The 19,697-nt window shown below is 36.9% G+C and overlaps 1 protein-coding gene across 6 annotated transcripts in view; it reads left to right on the top strand.

Annotated features, from left to right (window-relative positions):
- LOC136838628 (DNA cross-link repair 1A protein-like) overlaps positions 1–19,697 on the top strand; it is a 105,324-nt gene that overhangs the window by 53,341 nt on the left and 32,286 nt on the right. For all 6 annotated transcript variants that reach the window (XM_067103909.1, XM_067103912.1, XM_067103911.1 and 3 more), the window contains 2 exons: positions 5,046–5,136; positions 15,082–15,222. In XM_067103909.1, the coding sequence (XP_066960010.1) occupies positions 5,046–5,136; positions 15,082–15,222 (232 nt within the window). The remainder of the gene's footprint in view (positions 1–5,045; positions 5,137–15,081; positions 15,223–19,697) is intronic.

Here is a 19,697-nt window from a genome sequence, read left to right as displayed (position 1 = left end):
CCAAGGGATATTGTAGGCATCTTTATGTTTCCACCATTCAGTCTCCTTCACAGGGTGATCAACAGAGTGATGTTTGTCACCCTGCAGCTTCATATGACTGATGGCTCCTCACTGGCTGCAGGCCAAGTATTATGCAGATCTACTGACACTCTTGGTCAAGGTATTGAGGGAATTACCCTTATGACCCACACTCCTGGATAACCACACAGTTGCAGATACTACCAAACAATGCACTCCCTGCAGATGTATGCATGGGAGTTATCCAGCATTTCCTGTGAGAGAGAGGCTTTTCTTGCAGGGTTGCAAGGGAGATGTTGGGATACCTCTGACAATCCTCTACGAACATATATCAAGGAAAGTGGGCTATCTTCTGTAGTGGATGTCATAGAAGAGTTTACTCTCCTGTCAGAGCATCTATTGGGCAGATAACAGATTCCCTCATTAACCTTTGCCAAGGCAAACTTCTCTCATTTTCTATGGTAAAAAGTTATCATTCAGCCTTGTCACAAGTTTTCATACTAAAGTGACTAGACCTTACCACTTTGCTTGAATTGTGTATGTTACAGAGAGGTTTTGAACAGTCATGCTTTTCTCTAGAGCTTCAGCGTCCAGGTTGGGTTGGTTCTTTAGTCCTTGGGAATTTTACAAGGCCTCTATTCAAGCCTTTTGCCAATGCTTTGGACAGAGACCTTACTCTGAATGCTATATTTCTCTTGGCTTTGGCCTTGATGAAGAGGAGGGGGGAGTTACATGGTCTTTCATATCTTTTCTAGTATTCGGAGGGATAGAGATCTCACTCATTCTCTATTAATCCAAGTTTGTTGCAAAAACTCAGAATCTGTCAGTTTTGGATGAGAGATTTGAGAGTTTCTTAATTCCTTCCTGTGAGCCCTTGTTGGTTTAGACCTGGATAAGATGCTTCTGTGTCCAGTCCATGCTATAAAGTACAGTCTGAAAAGGACTTGCTCCTGGAGGCTAGGGTGTAGGAGACATTTTGTTAGTATGGGTAGGTGTAAGAAGGAGATTTCCAAGAGTACCCCCTCTTTTTGGCTTCCTGAGGATATAAAATGAGCGTGTAGCTCCTATCCCTAAGAGTCTGGCCACCATTCCTACTAGAGAGCACACAGTGACAGTGGCATATGCCCTTCCATTGTTTTCCAGAAGAACTCGGTACAGCAGGTAATGAGAGCTGGAGTCTGGCAAAGACAGACTACCTTTACCTCATTTTACCTAAGGTGTCACCCATAAGAGTTTGAATATCTTCTTAGGACCTGTGGTGACTGCTTAACAAGTTGTGTAGTTGGCTAAGCTCTGTTCGGATAGAGGAGTGTCTATTCTGAGAACCTAAGCCCATTATTATTTGGGAGTATGAAGTTGAATGACTGGACTCCCCTTCCTTCCTTTCTGATTATTGAAGCAAACTCCAGGCCAGAGGGAGTATGAAGTTGAATGACTGGACTCCCCTTCCTTCCTTTCTGATTATTGAAGCAAACTCCAGGCCAGAGTACACATGAATTGGATTAGTTACAGGTGAGCAGCTAGTTCTGCTGTAGATAGTCCTGGAGTATGTTGCCATTCTGTCAATTTTTTGTAACAAAGACAAAGGGGAAATTGGAAAGGATAGAACTTCTAACCCATTACGGGACTTGGTAATAGCTGGTATATATGTTAGCCAACATGAAATACCCTCAGGAGGTGTCATGGTTCTTTGAACACCTTCTTCACTAAGTATACAGGGAGTCCCCAGTTAACGGTGACATCAGTTAACCCTTTAACGCCGAAGCCCTATTTACAAAAACGTCTCCCGTATGCCGCGGCGTTCGTGAGTTAGCGCTTGAAGCGGAAAAAGTTTTTTCAAAAAATCACAGCATGCTTAGTTTTTAAGATTAAGAGTTCATTTTTGGCTCATTTGTTTTGTCATTGCCTGAAGTTTAGTATGCAACCATCAGAAATGAAAAAAAAATATCTATCATATATAAATATTGGAATATTGGAATATATGACAGCGAAAAAAAAACTTGTATATAATTGTATACAAATCACGCTGTAAGCAAAACGGTTAAAGCTAATGACTTAATATTTTTTAGTCGTATTGTACACTAAATTGCGATGATTTTGGTATATAACAAATTTTAAAATGATCAAAGCAACAGAGAGAAAATATTATCACAAAATGAAGCATGAATTCGTAACGCGCGGACGTAAAAAATTTTTTTTTTTTTCAAAAATTCACCATAAATCGAAATATTGTGCTAGAGACTTCCTGTTTGTTGAAAAATGAAGCTAATTGATTGAATATTACTAGACTATAAGTGTTTTAGCTTACAATTGCAGTTTTTCGACCATTTCGGTCGAAAGTTAAAGTTGACCGAAAGTCGAATTTTTCTATTTATCGTGATTTATATGAAAATATTTCAAAACTGATAAAAGCTACAACCATGAGTTATTTTTTGTTGTATTGTAAATGAAATTGCGCACATTTTCATATATAAAACTTTATGTAACGACTAATATAAAACGGTGCAAATATTACGACAACGAGACGAAAGAATTTCTGAGATGTTCGGCCGAACTAGCTGCTCACCTGTAACTAATCCAATTCATGTGTACTCTGGCCTGGAGTTTGCTTCAATAATCAGAAAGGAAGGAAGGGGAGTCCAGTCATTCAACTTCAGACGTAAGGAAAATGTTTTTTTAAAAAATTCACCATAAATCAAAATATTGTGCTAGAGACTTCCAATTTATTGCAAAATGAAGGTAAATGATTGAATATTACTAGAATGTAAGAGTTTTAGCTTACAATTGTGTTTTTTTGACCATTTCGGTCGAGTTAAAGTTGACTGAAGGTTGAAATTTTGGCAGTTATCGTGATTTATGTGAAAATATTTCAAAACTGATAAAAGCTACAACCATGAGCTAATTTCTGCTATATTCTACATGAAATTGCACACATTTTCATATATAAAAGTTTATGTAACGACTAATGTAAAACGATGCAAACAATACGACAACATGACGAAAGAATTTCTGAGATGTTCGGCCGAGTTAGCGCGCGCAGATGTAAGGAAAAATTTTTTTTTTTTTTTTTTTTTTTTTTTTTTTTTTTTTTTTTTTTTTTTTTTCAGAAATTCACCATAAATCGAAATATTGTGCTAGAGACTTCCAGTTTGTTGCAAAATGAAGGTACATGATTGAATATTACTAGAATGTAAGAGTTTTAGCTTATAATTGCGTTTTTACCATTTCGGTCGAAAGTTAAAGTTGACCGGCTTGAAATTTTGGCAGTTATCGTGATTTATATGAAAATATTTCAAAACTGATAAAAGCTACAACCATGAGTTATTTTCTGTTGTATTCTACATGAAATTGCGCACATTTCCATATATAAAACTTTATGTAACGACTAATATAAAACAGTGCAAACATTACGACAACGTGACGAAAAGAATTTCTGGCACGGACGTAAGGAAAAAGTTTTTTCAAAAATTCACCATAAATCGAAATATTGTGCTAGAGACTTCCAATTGGTTGCAAAATGAAGGTAAATGATTGAATATTACTAGAATGTAAGCGTTTTAGCTTACAATTGCGTTTTTACCATTTTGGTCGAGTCAAAGTTGACCGAAGGTTGAAATTTTGGCAGTTATCGTGATTTATATGAAAATATTTCAAAACTGATAAAAGCTACAACCATGAGTTATTTTCTGTTGTATTGTACATGAAATTGCGCACATTTTCATATATAAAACTTTATGTAACGGCTAATATAGAACAGTGCAAAAATTATGACAAAATGATGAAAGAATTTCTGAAATTTTTCGCCGAAGTTGCTCTTGCGGGCGTAAGAAAAAGTTTTTTTCAAAAATTCACCATAAATCGAAATATTGTGCTAGAGACTTCCAATTTGTTGCAAAATGAAGGTACATGATTGAATATTACTAGAATGTAAGAGTTTTAGCTTACAATCTCGTTTTTCGACCATTTCGGTCGAGTCAAAGTTGACCAAAGGTTGAAATTTTTGTAGTCGACGTTTGCTACATCCACTTGGCATTCAACAGACAATTTTAGTCGACGCTTGCTACGCCCAACAGGCGTTTAAGGGTTAATGGCGTTTTGGTTTTACAGCGCTTGGCTAAAGACAATGTTAACCAAATTTTTGGTGCCGGTAAACAGTCTATCGGCACCAATAAACTGCTTAACAGTGCTGTTACTTGGGTAACGGCGCCATTAAGCGGATCATAGGCACTCTCAGTGTTGCAGATGCCATTTATTCGGTTAACGCCGTTTTCTGGTCACCAGCACTCGGCCAATAACCAAACCCCTGCCGTTATCTGGGGACTGCCTGTAATGTCTGTCTGTATACACAGGTCGTTTCAGCCCAGGGTCCTACTACTCTGGTCAAGATTTTTACCAGAGAGTAAGGAGTCATGTAATCCCTGATTGCATGTGCAGCTGGGAACGTGGCATTTTTGGATGGGATCCAACTCCATTCAGTTGGAGGGACTACCCCACTCCTAAAGACTAAGTCTCCACATAAAAGGCAGTGGTTTGTATCTACATAGGGACATATAAATTTCTGAAACAATTTGTATTGTATCATTGTATACAAACCAAAAAAGCCTTTTATGACTAACCCATCTCAGCCACCCCACTTTGTCAGTGTGACTGAAGGAAAAAGTGACACAATGGCACAGATAGGGTGGGTATTTTTCCAAATGCACGCACACACACACACACACACACACACACACACACACACACACACACACACACACACACACACACACACCATTTCCACCATGGCATACCCTTGTTTCCAAGTTCATAGCCAGATCACACATACGCAAAGAGACCTTCCGTGTAAATGCTTTGGTTTGTATACATAGGAGAAATACAAATTGCTTTAGAGATTTATTATAACTGGAATGTTTATATGGACTGGCTGTTTGTAACACTTATATGTCATCAGATCCATTATTGTGTAATATACTACTGTCAAAGAGTGTTCATGTGTTGCTTATCATAATTTAAATTTTCCCTTGCAGGTTCAGAATCCTCCACAGAAGCAGGTTCAGCAAACACAGTACTATGGTGGTGGAGGAAAAAGAACCTGTCCATTCTACAAATATATACCAGGTACTCTGAAATTTAAAATTAGACCTTAATTTCTTGTATCACCTATTTTGAGTGATGTATTTATGTTACAGTATTGATATTTATATGTAGAGAATACCAAGACAGTTAACAGAAAGTTCTGGAATTATTTTCATTATGTACAGGTGCGTACAGGTATGACTACAATGTCATTAGACTATTTGGTGATGACAAATATGATTTTTAAAACAAGAAAGATAAGAAAACAGGAAATCAGTGTTATAATGGTAAACAAGAAGGAACTCCTACTGGTTTTACTGGTTTTAAAACGGCAAAGTGTATAGGAAACAAAAATAGTATTTTTAAAAAAATTATACTATTTTTCTGTACTTTGTCATGCAATAGAATCTTGCAATAATGGAACTCCTTTCCAGGTATCACTAGATAACAGCATTGTGTATAATGAGAACATTTATGGTGCAGTAAGTTACATCTGAGGTAGAGATGCATGAAACTGCCTGAAATTGGTATTAGTGATTATTGCAAGTGTCAGGCAAGTAATACAGTAAGTAATGGTATAGAACATTCAACATAACATGTCTTGTATGGTTAGTGTTTTTATGTTTTGTTAGCAGAGATGCCAATAGTGTGATGCTATGCCTGCTGTATTACATCTGAGCATCATAGAAGTTGTGCTCCTGCTATGACAAGGAAAGATTGATGGGACCTCAGTAGTACATAGTAGTTGTAATTATGTGTGATAGCTCAGTCTGAGGCATCCTCAGTGGTTATGTGTATCTTGTTCATCACGCAACAGTTTTGCTGCCATAACTGGTAATTGTGCCGCTGATATGTCTGTATGACAGAACAAGTTACCTGTTCATCCTTATCTTTTGTTTTCCAATACTGTATTGGCTATCTATGTTCTGTCAAAGCTGGAAGTGCCTGTTCATGGTATAGTATTGGGTGACTTCATAGGGGTTAAAGTGACATTCCTCATCAGACATTAATACAGTTTGACATGTCTCTGATGTATTATAGTGCTCCCCCTTTCTTTGCGTGTTTCACATTTCCACATTTCATTTTGTTGTGGATTTTTGTGGAACACTTCATTCACTTGCCTGCGGGGGAATTTCACTAATTTGCAGATTTTTCTTTGGGCCGTATCTCTAAAATTACCACTAATTCGCTTTTTTTGTAGAGCAACACTGTGTATTCACTAATTACTGTATTTTTCATTAAAATATGTGTATATTTAGAGAGAGAGAGAGAGAGAATGACGGCACAAGAATTTTTTTATAAATTTATGGGAGATGGTGAGGACTAACCATGTTTGTTTGATAAATAAATTATTTACCTAATAATAAGTACTAATTTTCAAACATTAATAAGATTAATATAATTAAATAATAATAATATACTGTAATTAAAAATTTATGCATTTATGTAGTAAATTATGTGAAATTTTAAGGAAACAAATACTTATTCCCACTCTTTTCCAAAGTTCTCAATTGAGGGGAGGGAGGTTGGACCTGTCACGTATGTCAAATATCTGACCACAACCCTGTCGTCAGATAGTATTTGACACATATAACCACAGGGTTGTGGTCAGATATTTAACATATATGACAGGTTCAACCTCCCCCCTCAATTGAGAGCCTTAGAAAAGATTGGGAATATGTAATTGTTTCTTTAAAATTTAACATAATTTACTATAGAAATGCATAAATTTTTAAATTACAGTATATTATTATTATTAATATTATTGAAAAGAGAAACCCACAAGATTCTTGTGTATAACTTGTTTACTGGTAAATATTTACATATTACCAGTAAACAAGTTATACACAAGAATCTTGTGGGTTTCTCTTTCCATCTTCAGAAGAAAACTGAAAGAAGTTTTTGTTTGGTTCATTAATATTATTATTATTATGTTGCCCATTTGGTGGTTAAATAAGAAAGCTATGAATGATACTGAAATCTCTCTCTCTCTCTCTCTCTCTCTCTCTCTCTCTCTCTCTATAAATTTTTAAGGGTAAAATGTTTAAGGTGACTTTGAAATTATGTTGATACTGTAATATCATTTCAAAGATTAATAACAACTTACTGTTGTAAATCATTTTCTTATCATAAATGTATTTGTACATAATCACAAAAATACTGACATGACACAATTAACAAACTTAGCATTCTGTTTGGAGGTATGTACGTGTCCGGTCAATCTAAACTACTCATGTATTTTGGATATGCCTAGTCTTAAAATATGTACCTGTACAGCAAATATAATTTCAAAATCTTCTTACACCACAGGAAAATGTAAATAAAATATATGCCAGTGCATTACATGCAGTATGAGCAGAATGATACGTGTGTGGGGACAGAGAAGTGTTATTAACACTGCTCACAGGCATAAGTACACAGAGAAAGGATTGTTGGGGGGTGGGGGTTGGCTGGGGAAGGGGTTGGAAGGCCATGTGGGATAGGTGAAGAGGGGTAGGCAGGCATTTGACTTCTTGAGAGCTTTCACAGTTATTAAAACTACTATGTTTTTTCACATTTTATTAAAGCATTGCTAAAGCTTCCTTTGTACTTGGACTAAGTGCAAGGTACAAACTTGTACCCATTAGAGCTGTTTATAAAAAGTGTATGCTTGTAAGATACAAAGATTCACACGTGATATAAAACTGTATATGCTCTACTGGCAGTCTCCGGGTTACAGCAGGGTTCTGTCCCTGGTGGTGCGCTGTAAGTCTAAAATCGCCATAACCCAAAGCACAATAATTGTAATGGGAATAAATAGCACTTACAGCACCATTAACAGTGCCATAAGTCCGGGTAAGAGCACCGTAAGTCTGGGTAACAGCGCCGTAAATCCACTTATGGCGCCAAAAAATCGAAGCTAATGGAGCCATGAGGCAAGCGCCATAAGTCCGTCCGAAATGACATAACCCAGGGACTGCCTGTATATAAGCAGCTCCAGTCATGTGAAGGATTTGCAGCCATAATAAAAGATGTTTTCTTTACATAAAGATATCACTGTTTTTACTGCAGAGCAGTGTGTAACACAGTCAGGAGTTCAGATTAATCAGATTATGCCTCCACAGATATATGATTCTCAGGGTTATATAAGCATTTCAGAGTTAGTCTTGAAGATTTTCTCACGCAACGAATTAAGGTTTTTAAACATCTCCTCATACAGTTGATAAAGATATTTTTAATACCAAAAAGAGTAGAGCACACATTCAAAATTGTTTTATCTGGCCTTCGAACTGGTCATACACTAATTTGACCCCCAGAAATTTGGATGAATGGCACTTGTGACCCGATCTGTGTGTGTAAATATTGCAGGCTGACATTGACATTTAATGTACTGTACTTCATGCAGGTATCCAAATTTCAAATACCAGTCAGTTTCAAATTTTAACAAAGGAAATTTTGTCAGATTCTTCTTTGTTTGTAGTTTATTCACTGAAATTTTTTTAAGAACTCCAGTAAGGTAAATAAAATATTTAATTTTATAATTGAAGCCCACCACTCTACAGTAGGTCATCACATGAGAGCTAGGTACCCAGTCATTAAAATTTTTACAATTAACAAATTATGAAAGTTTTAATTATTATTTGTAAGTACAGAATCCCCAGCCCTGTGTATGCAGTGTACTTCATGTCATCACAAATATTGATTTCATCAGTTGTGATGTTGTTGTATCTGTTCATATACATCAGGCTCTCTGTATTTATGTTGGGCATGTCTTTGAAACATTTGCAGTTTATGATAATAACTGTAGTTAGTGCTGCTTTCAAAGAGCCTGTTGCTTAAAATTGAAGGTTGAACTTTATTCTTAGGCTGTTTGGGCATGTACTTGAATAACTCGCCTTTTCTCATGGTGTTAACAGTAGTGATTTTTTTTTTTATATATATATATAGACTGGAACTGCTACATTTGAAGAAAGTTATTATCAAATTACATGACTTGTTTTTAAATAGAAGCTTGGCTTTGTCGTTCTAATATGTATGTCTTGATGTCGTCAGCAAATTATGGTTTTAAGGGTCGTAATTTTTTGTCTGCATCATCTTCACAATTTTTAGTACAGTCAACCCTCATTAAACCGGACCCCGCTAATCCAGATATTGGATAAGATGGACACTGAAGAGGGTCAGCCGATTTAAAATACGTAATGCTCAACCATGATATAAGATGGTTACTATTCCTCCACTCATCGCACACCATTTTCCTTTTTATTTACCAAAGGTTTTATTTACATTTGGTAAATAAAAACTTTTCATTTATATTTTTATTTTATATATACTGTTCTGTATATATACTGTACTAAACTGAAATGCTTTTAACTTGTAGCCAATTTAACTTGCGCACAGTATGTACTGTCATTAAAAACGCTGTTGTCTGGAAGGGTGGGAAGTATTGTAGCCAATCACTGAACATTAACAGTTTTACCTATGTGCTGCCTGACTGGTAGGTACAATACAATGCTTTGTATTTTTTTTAGGAAAGAAAAGACATGACAAAGGTAAACTTTATGAAGACAAAAGGTGAGTTGCTGAACAATACTTGTGTTTATTTGGAAAAAGACACGAGAGAGAGAGAGAATTGCCAGTTCCCTCTGTGCAACGTAATTCTATCCTCAAGAGATTAAAGAGAAGAATTTTGTTTTAAAGGTATGTCAATGCAGTGTTAGTAAATATCTTCTGAAGCAAAAAAATAAAAAAATTTTGTTGCTGAAGAATCTCTGAACCAACAATTTGCACTCAAAGTAATAAGAAGGAATTCATTCCATTCTTCATGTAATCACTAAAATACATACTCTGTTACAAACTATGTATTGTATTCAAACATACACTATTACAGACTATGTACAGTATTGTATTCAAAACACACACACATATGTCATCATCAGCTTTTCTGAGCAAAACGTTCTTTCTCAGAAAGACAGAATACAGCTAAACCTTGATTGGCTGGCTGGTTGCCATGGAGATCTGCTAGTCAGTGACAGCCCTCTAGTTCTGCACTAAGTTTCAACGTTGCCATGATCGTGATTATTTGACTGCTGATGGCAAAAATTACTCAGCAGTTTGCTCTATATAATTATTTGTTCATGAAAGCAAGAATTCAACAATAATTTTAACTTTAATATACAGTGAACCCCCATATTTGCGGGTGATGCGTCCCACACCCCCCGCAAATAGCTAAAATTCACGAATACTTAAAACCCCTCTAAAAACTCTTAGAACTGCCCATTTTGATAGTTTAAACAGAAAAACCTTATAAAGATGCATATACCTGAGTATTTTAATAGCTTTATCACAAAAGTGCATTTATTCATGAAAATTATATGAAAATACAGTAATTAGTGAATATTTCTCAGTGAAAAATACCGCGAATGGGCGAATTTTCGACGAATAATGGCTAGATATGTTCCACAGAGAAACCCGCAAATGCGTGAGTCCACGAATCATGAGAACGCGAATACGGTCAATTTACTGTAGTGGTATGAAAAATCCCACAAGTCTGTCATGGTGATGCATCATCACTTGCAAATCCTATTCCAATCCTATTCCCGGACGTCCTCAGACTTACAACTGCAAACTGGTGACGACTTTAGTAACAATAAAAAACAAGCCTCCCCAAGATCGATATGATGAAATGTATTTTATAGTCTTACTTATTGTTAAAATTCACAAGTTAAATTACAATTATTTTATCTTATATATTTTTGCATTTTATGGAATGTTTTATTGAAAAAATATGTCAGTGAACTTTTGGTCTTAAGTGTCCTGCTATTTTATTACTGATGATCTTGATTAACTCACATTGATTTAACAGTACATTAATATAAATGATGAAACTATAATGAATAAATAACTAAAATGAAAAAACAAAAAGGGAAAAAATGTTGTTGTTGCAGTAGTGATGTTTGATTATGCTCCTGACCCCACAGTTCTGAAATCCAAAACAAATCTGGCCCCAAGGATTTCGAGTAAAGGATTGTGTACCTGTAATCTAAATTTCATTATCTTACTTTTCATTTTAGAGACTCCACTTCTTTTTACTTAACAATTATGCATTCATGTCTCGGCCTAGGCTGAATTCTATCATTTTTATCATGTTTTATTCTTCATTTTTCATCTTTTACCATGAGCTTTAATTCAAATGTTTCTACATTGGTTTATTATTCATACTCTTTGTAAAAATAATGGTAGGTATATATAGATATTACTGGTTAAACCAGACTAATGGCTAAGACGGACACCCTGACCCCCCTATTAGTCCATCTTAACGAGGGCTGACTGTATGAGTCTTTGGCTGACTATTAAAGGCTTGTCTTTCTCGCTGAAAAGGCTGATTATAAGGCTTGACTTGAAAGCTACTCATGTTAGGCCTGATGTTGCTTATGGAATCAAATTCGTCAATTCATTCTGTCCAACAAGAAGGCAACTGTTGGTGGTTTTTTGTTACAGTAAGGTGGTAACTCATATAAACAGACAATATTAAACTATTTCCTGAAGGTTCAGCCAGAATCATGTACATTAGTTTATTCTTCTACTGCAGCGACTTTACCAGATAGTAACATACTAAGGCTGCCGTGCTTAGTGCTGATGATAATAGTGATATCACACTGCACTAGTGTCATTTGTTCTAAATATATTGAAGACAAAAGACTGGAACTTTTAATTGTAGTCTTTTGCAGTATGCTTGACAGGCAGGAAGCAGCTCACACTTCATGGGTTTATGCTTCACAAGCAGTTTCCAGACTGCCTCACAAGGAAGGGGTATTCAGTGAACAATTACTGTTTTCTATTAGAGATTAGTTGCATCTGTATGTACGATTAAATACTAATTAACATGTCAAGTTACACAGTGATATGAAGATACAAGAAAAACGATAGATTAGATGCAAAACTGTTTTAGTACTACCTCAGTAATCAACATGCCTTCAGATGTGTTGGATGTGGCCAAGGTGAATGAAGTTAGCCTTGTAAAACAATGAAGTCAGCCTTGTAGAACAAGGTAACAAACAAATGAGAGTTCAGAATGTTAATTAGGTCATGTATTTGCTTTTTGAATGTCCAATTGGTCTGTCTTCACCTGTGCTCTTGGACCATAATTTGATGGGCCTTACTGCTTGTCTTTGCCTTGCTGTTTTAATTCTGTTTTCATTCCTCTTTGTCATATCCTGTATCCAAACCATTTTGGGCTTAAGGATGCCCTTCTGTTCCCCAGCTGCAACTCCTCATTTATAGGGGCTTCTGTAGGTAGTCACTGGTTATCGACAGAGGTTCCATTCAGAGGGTGTGACGAAAAGCAAAAATCGATGATAACTGAAAATCTTTCGCTGCTTATCAGCGTCGATACCAGAGATTGGCATCTCTGTTAGTTATGTATCAGCGCCAATACCCGATTATCGGCTGATAAGCGGAAATCGGCGCATATTGGCGCCGAAAATTGCCGATTTTCGTCACTAGATAATTGCCATAAAACTGGATCGCCAATACCGAGCCTGCCAATAACCGCAGTCTCCTGTACTGTTATTTCTCTGTGTTGTGCTGTGTATTGTTTGTAGGCTCCACCTTGCCCTAAGAGGGCGAGGAAGGTGTTGACTTTCAAGAGAAGCTTGAAATCATCCGAAGAATTGAGGCAAAGTGGTCTGTGGCACATATCATGGAGGACTATGGCATTTCTCAGTCAACCCCAGCATCGACTTGAACAACTGTTCCAGAGCATTGGACTTGGCTGCAGAAGTTCGAGGGATTCCCTGGAATATCATTGCAAAGCAGATTCGTTATTCATATCGTCAGAATGCCCTCAACAGCATCTTCATATCCCAAACCCTAACTACATAAAATGAACTACCCTTTGTTGATAAAAAAGAAATCTGATGTGTTGCTGCCCAACTTTGATCACCATAACCCTGATTATTAAAGCCAGTTTACCACTTATTGTCTAGAAAATGCCAACTGGTGGATGGGGCAGGAACAAGTAAACATCCTCACAAGTTTTTAAAAGTACAGACATTACAAGCACTTCAGGCAGTGCACACAGGTAAGTAACAGAAAAAGTTTGGTTGTATTTTTATATATTTTCCTTTTATAAAGAACAAATTTTTGTATTTGTGTAGGAACAAAATGAGGTTTGCTTTTTTTGTGTAATTTATTTTTAAGTGTTATAATGTTTACTGTGTTTGGGTAAAATAGGATAAAGAAAGCGATACTCATGTTATTTGGTAGAGTACTGGACATCCAGTACACCTATTTGTGTGTTGCTGAGGTTTGGTTTTTTACAGAATGAATACTATATTAATTAATTATTATTATTATTATTATTATTATTATTATTATTATTATTAGTAATATTCAGAAGATGAACCATATTCTTATGGAACAAGCCCACAGTGGCCATTGACTTGAAATTCAAGCTTCCAAAGAATATGGCATTCATTTTGCTACAGATATAGGAAAATAAGTTATTTAGTTGCTTTTTGCATCAAGATTTCTGTTTAACCCCTTTCCTTTTAGGATTTATGCAAAAATATGTAAAAAATTAAGCAGGTTTTTTATTTACTTTTTTTTTTTAGTTTGTATAAGATAATATGTAGTGCATAATTTTTGTTAAAAAATTATTAAAGCTTAGGAAGATGTTAAACTTTGAAATATTTCATGTTTACATTTCTGAGTTAACTCAGGAGTTATGGTTTGCACTATTTGACTGTATTTTTAAATCATGCTGTTATAAAGAATTGCTTTGTATGTTAGAAAGGTAATATGAAGATGAAATTTAGTTCCATACAGCATTCAAAATTTAATATTTTTTCCATGCTTTGGAAGTTATGAACTTGGAGAGAATTTTGCAGGAGCAGCATCTGACATTGGAAGTTCATAAAATAAACAAGGCACACTTCCCAGAAATGCCTACTAAATTTTCTTATCCTTCATCAAAGAGAAGTAAGATTGGGAAGATAGAACTAAGTTGGAATATTTTATGATTATGAACAAGTATTTTCGTGATTATAAGAAGAATACATAGTAGTTAATTATAAATCACAATAATCAGGGAAGGGTTAAAGTTGGTTTGTGTTTATAATAAGTAAAAGGTGGGGATAAGGGTCTGGAGTTTCCATTTTACATCTTGTAGAGTTTTGTTTGGCCTTATGCGGCAAGGCCTTGGCCCTGTTACTGTGGGTATTCGAAGGATTATTGAATTTCATTAGTCAGAAATAGCTTACTATTCATTTACAATACAAACTAGTAAAACATTCCAGTGGATGGTGTTTGGTTCCTAGCTTTGTAATAATCATTTATGGGCACTCATAAAAAAGAAATGTCATCTTGACACGAGGCTTTATTCTGTAAACTTTGTAAATGTCACATCTGACAAACTTGTAAACTTGCGGGAGTGTAAATTACAAATCTAGAATAGACAGCATACAAATATTGCTTTCGTACAATGACTCATAGATATCATACTTTACAAGTTTCACTTAATAGATGGAAGCTGCTGCTCAACAGTTGTGAGTAGTGATAGTAAGGTATGCCATGCCATACATGAATTTCCAAGATTCCCATGACCATATTGTACAATCAGTGAATACTAGGTAATATGTGAGCTTATGGTACAGTAGTGGTAAATATGTTTCATCTCCTTTACCTCTCACAGATGCATAAGTTAAGCTACCAAGCTTCAAGGCAGGAGCTAAGCCTCTACCCTGCTATAACACTCACCTAAGATAACTAACTGGCATCTCCCAGGAAACTGAATGGGCACAGATGGGCTGAGGCACCCCAATATTCAGTTCTGAACATTCTGGAATTCAAAATACTGTAACCAAAAATGTCTGGAACAGGACTTTCTAAAAGGGATTTTGAATAATTAGTAGCTTACAATTAAACTCTTACCTTGCTCTAAATGCATGAGGATTAGAAATGAATGTAATCCCTTTACTACACTAATCTAATTGTCTTTTGATATTTCAGATACAAGTTTTGTTGTTGATGCTTTTTCATATGGGTACCTGAATGGAATTGATGGGTATTTTCTGTCGCACTACCATTATGATCATTTTCGAGGTCTCACCAAGAACTTCAGTAAGCCGATATACTGTAGTCAGATAACAGGTAAATATGGGTCATATATTAAAGTATATCTAGGTTAGTGAATAGCATTTATGCTGCAATATTATCTTTCTGAGGTTATTGCCTCATAAAGGAAATTGTTTTGCCATGATAAGATTCAGCTGACATACAAAGTCTCTTATTAGTATATGAAGATTTCCCTTTCATGTAGCCTTAAATAAGAAATGAAAACCAAAGCAAGGCAGAAAGGAATGTTGTGGGAAGCCAAAGAAATACTGCTAATAGCATTTATTACTACTTGCAGGACATCACCCAATGTATGTTTGCATTGAGAACTAATTAGGATCTTTTTATAAGTTTTGCTATAAATCCATTAATCATGTATTTACTTCTATTTATGTACTGAATGTTCCCTGCATGATAGATAGGAGGTAGCGTCTTCAACCCCCTTACTTTAGTGAACTATGTAAAGCATCAAGATCTATGGGCTTCATATTAATGTTTGAATCACGGAATGCCCTAGAGTGCTTGCATGTACAGTTAGGATGTCCATAATCAGGCAGCCTTGGGACCTGGCCATTAGAGGACTACAGAAATTGAACTTAAGATCCGTAAGGGAACCCCTAATTTAACCATATGTTTATTCCACATATATATTGCTGGGTTTGGATAAGTAGAACCAGGCTTAAAGTAGGACAGAGTAATTCAACTCTTAACCAACAACATTCTACAGCATAACCCACAACATTCTACAGTGATGGTGCTGAAGGACCACCACAGCAATATGCAATTTCAGATCGTATTACAAAACCATCATTTGTTCATACAGGAGTAGTACAAACCAGAGCCTTTTATATAGGAATCTTTCATTGCAAGTTAGAAACCAGTCAAAATTTGGTAACAAGGTAATTAACTAGGTGGTTAACAGCTGGGGATGAGGGTTACTAGGGGAGTATCCCTCATTCACTAACTTTCACACTCACTCTTCTTTCTGCCAGTGTGGTATACAGAATTCGTGCTTTTCTGTCCTGAATACTGGTTGATAGCTTGGAGTGTGGATGAGTGTTTTGCGCGTTGCCTTTCCTTTTGCATTACTTATTATTTTGCCATTATGGATGAGAAACATGAACATCATTGTGAGTGGTTCATGTTGCCCTTAATGACAGATCGTCACTGTTTGTGCTTCTTTCTGGGGCAAGTCCTGTTGTACAGCTTCTCCATGCAAGGAAAGTATTGGTTTGGATTTGCATTGGTGAATTAAGTTTACAAAGAGGAGGAAGAAGAATGATAACAGGCGCTTGCTGGCTTCCTTGGGTAGGAAAGCTCCTCCAGGGACACGTCCTAACCCTTCTAGATCCTTTACACCCCATCTTCCTTTCCTCTCTTCCCTGTAAGTGCTTCTCCTTCTAGGAGGAGTGGCCTTTGACTTAAAAAACGTGACCACAACCTGTCACCTGAGGATGTAGCAGATGCTCCATCAGCAGCTGTGGTACCCTCTCATGACTCTGGTCATGATTCTGACATCGAAGGTTTCCATAAAAAGATGTCTTCTGTAGAGTACCTAGAGAAGGTGTGGCCCATCTTGAACATTCCTGGTAGCAAATATTTCTTGAGTTTCCTAGATAACCTGGTGGAGGAAAAGAAGCCCTTAAACCTAACCTGTCTACAGAGGTAGTTCCTGGTGGGTCTACAGCTGTTTTGGCTAAGTCGGCTGCTGCGAGAGGAGGTGATCATACCGTTGCAGTCTTTCTGGTGGTAGTTCTCCGGTTGGTAAGACTTTAGCTATGGTTCCTGCCACAACCAGTCCTGTGGTGCATAAGATGAGTGGGTAAAAGGGAGAAGCACTGACTCTGCTCTCCCTCTTCATATAAGAAGGCAGAGTCTAAGACTTTCTGGAAATAGCCAAGAGGGCTTTTTCCAAGTGCTCTCCCCACTGAGGGCAAAGTGGAGATACACAATTATCAGGCACTGATTGGTCTGCCTCAGGTAGACTTGGTGCCACAGTACCATCTCACCTAAACTTCAGGTCTGCTCTCACTTCATCTCGCTCTTAGCAACCAGGCTCACACCAGTAAGAAACTGCAAGGCTTGCTTGCTCTGCCCAACCACAGTTGGATGGCCAGGGGAGGTAGGTGTGCGAGATGACCCTTCTCACCTCGACTCTTCAGGGTTACACGGAGAAGGGTTTGTGCAACCTTTTCGCTCTTAAAAGGAGATCTGTTAAACTCCCTGCCTGTGGAAATACAGTAAACCCCCCATATTCCCATTCTCACGTATTTGTGGATTTCTCTCTGGAACATATCTACCTACTATTCGCAGAAAATTCGCCCATTCACAGTATTTTTCTTTTGTTTAAACTATCAAAATACGTAGTTCTAAGTGTTTTTAGAGGGTTTTAAGCATCTGCGGATTTTAGCTATTCGCTGGGCGGTGCGGTACGCATCCCCCGCGAATACGAGGCATTTACTGTACTTGTTTTCAGATGCATCGAAGGAGGGTTGGGACACACAACTGAGAGGAAGGTTAGTTTTTCAGATGTGTGTGTGGTGAAGGATGTGCTTTGTCTGCACAATGTCTGAAATGCAGGCAACGTGGTTAGTGTTGTGAGGTTTCAGGAGCACTTGACAGGTAACTTGGTCGTGTTGATGAGTGATAACATGAACATGACTTTTGTGGCCTACATCAAGTATGAGTGGGGATGGTGATTCAGTTGGCAGTGTAGATACATGAGTGAGTGGTTTCTCAAGCTGTCAAGTTGACTGCAAGATACATTCCAGGCAGGCAGAATGTAATTGTAGATCAGCACAGTTGTCAGGGTCAGGTGGTGAGGACAGAATGATCCTTACGCCTCAAGTATTGGAGAGGTTATCCAAGCTATGGGATCTTATCATGCCCCATCTATTTGCAACCAGGTTAAACAGAAAACTTCCAGTGTTCTGTTCTCCAGTTCTGGACCCATGGGTGTTGATGGCAGATGTATTTCAACACCCCTGGTTCAGTCTAGACTGTAAGCTTCTCCACTTTTCAAACTTCTTCACAGGGTGATAAACAGAGTGCTTGTCATTTGTGGCGTATGCGTGACTGGTGTCTTCTCATTAGCCTCATGCCAAGCGGGTATCCTGAGCATATAGTTTAGGTTTGTCATGCCCCAAAGACACCAAATAGCCTTCTAGATCTGACCAAGACCTTTTGAATGGAGTCCTGGGTGTGTTGAGACTTGGGCATGGTTGACAATATGATGGAAGGCGTCCTTCGGATAGAAGGTTGAAGAACCGTCAGTTTTCTACCCAAGAGGTTGGAGGGACTAAATGGACAAGGAGTACTACCATACCTGTTTCAGGGTCTGAGACGTATCACTAGAGGAAGAAGATTAAAGACTAGTAGCCTGAGGATTAACTGTCAAGCATTGCTTGCAAGCAGAGGGTCTTGAAGGATCTTAGTGCTAATGTGGCAGTTTTAACTAGTCAGGATGAGTATCATCTTTCCACCTCTTATAGGAACAGGAGTTTGAGATATTGATCCAGTTCTACCCCTCAGGAATGATGTAAATGTATGAAGACATCCTTGAAGGAACAAAGTCTATTCAATAAGACAAGAAATGGTCAACTTTTTTAGATCTTCCCTAATCACTCTTAGCAATCTTGTTCATCATCTTGTATCCAGGAATGGTTGCTATCCATGCATCTGCTCGACAAGTGATGAGATTGATAATGTTCACAATATGGAGTCATTGCTGATGCTCCTACCACAAGACTGGGTTCTGAAGAAAATTATCCAGTAGTGGCAGTTTACAACGTATACATTACCCTTTAATCTGTTCAGGTTTTACAGGTCACTGGTTTGTCAACTTCAGGAGAGCTTATTTAGTAATAAAAGAAATGAACTTGAAAAGATATGAAGTATTTTTGAAATAGAGTAAACACTACAATAATCGGTATGCTGTACCAGTCAGCATCACACAACTTTATTGTATTGAGACAGTTGCACTCATGCAGCTCCCTAACCAAAACAAAGCCATCAACTTTTTAGTGTAGCCATCTTTTTATGCTTTTTTTTCCAAAATTTTGCTAGTCAGAATTGGGTTGCATTTGTGAAGTCAGTGTCTTCAGTGCTGCAAAATGTATGGTACTTTTCAAGCATAAATTCAACAGTGTACAGCGGGTAAATTACATTATATAACTGTATTGTTCACTATATTTAGAACTTTATTAAATGAAAAATCAACCTCATACTTTACCACATATACTTTATTGCAAAACCAAAAACATTTAAGTACAATTTATTTATTTATTTTTTTGGTCAGACTTGACGATAGATATGCCAAGTAACGAAGGCTTGATAAATTTAGGTTTGTTACGATGAGAAGACATTGTTCTCACATATAGCTCCATTCTGCAAACCTGATGATCTAGGAAACATTAATTATAACTATGTGAATCTGCTTTATGAAGAATTTGTTCTTTTGTTACTTACTGACTGTAGTAAAGTGAAAAATTTATAAAATAAATTATGATTTT

This window comes from Macrobrachium rosenbergii, chromosome 5 (genome assembly GCF_040412425.1).
Source record: "Macrobrachium rosenbergii isolate ZJJX-2024 chromosome 5, ASM4041242v1, whole genome shotgun sequence".
Classification (NCBI taxonomy): Eukaryota; Metazoa; Arthropoda; class Malacostraca; order Decapoda; family Palaemonidae; genus Macrobrachium; species Macrobrachium rosenbergii.
Note: the sequence above shows the minus strand (reverse complement) of the source record. Positions and strands in the feature narration are given on the sequence as shown.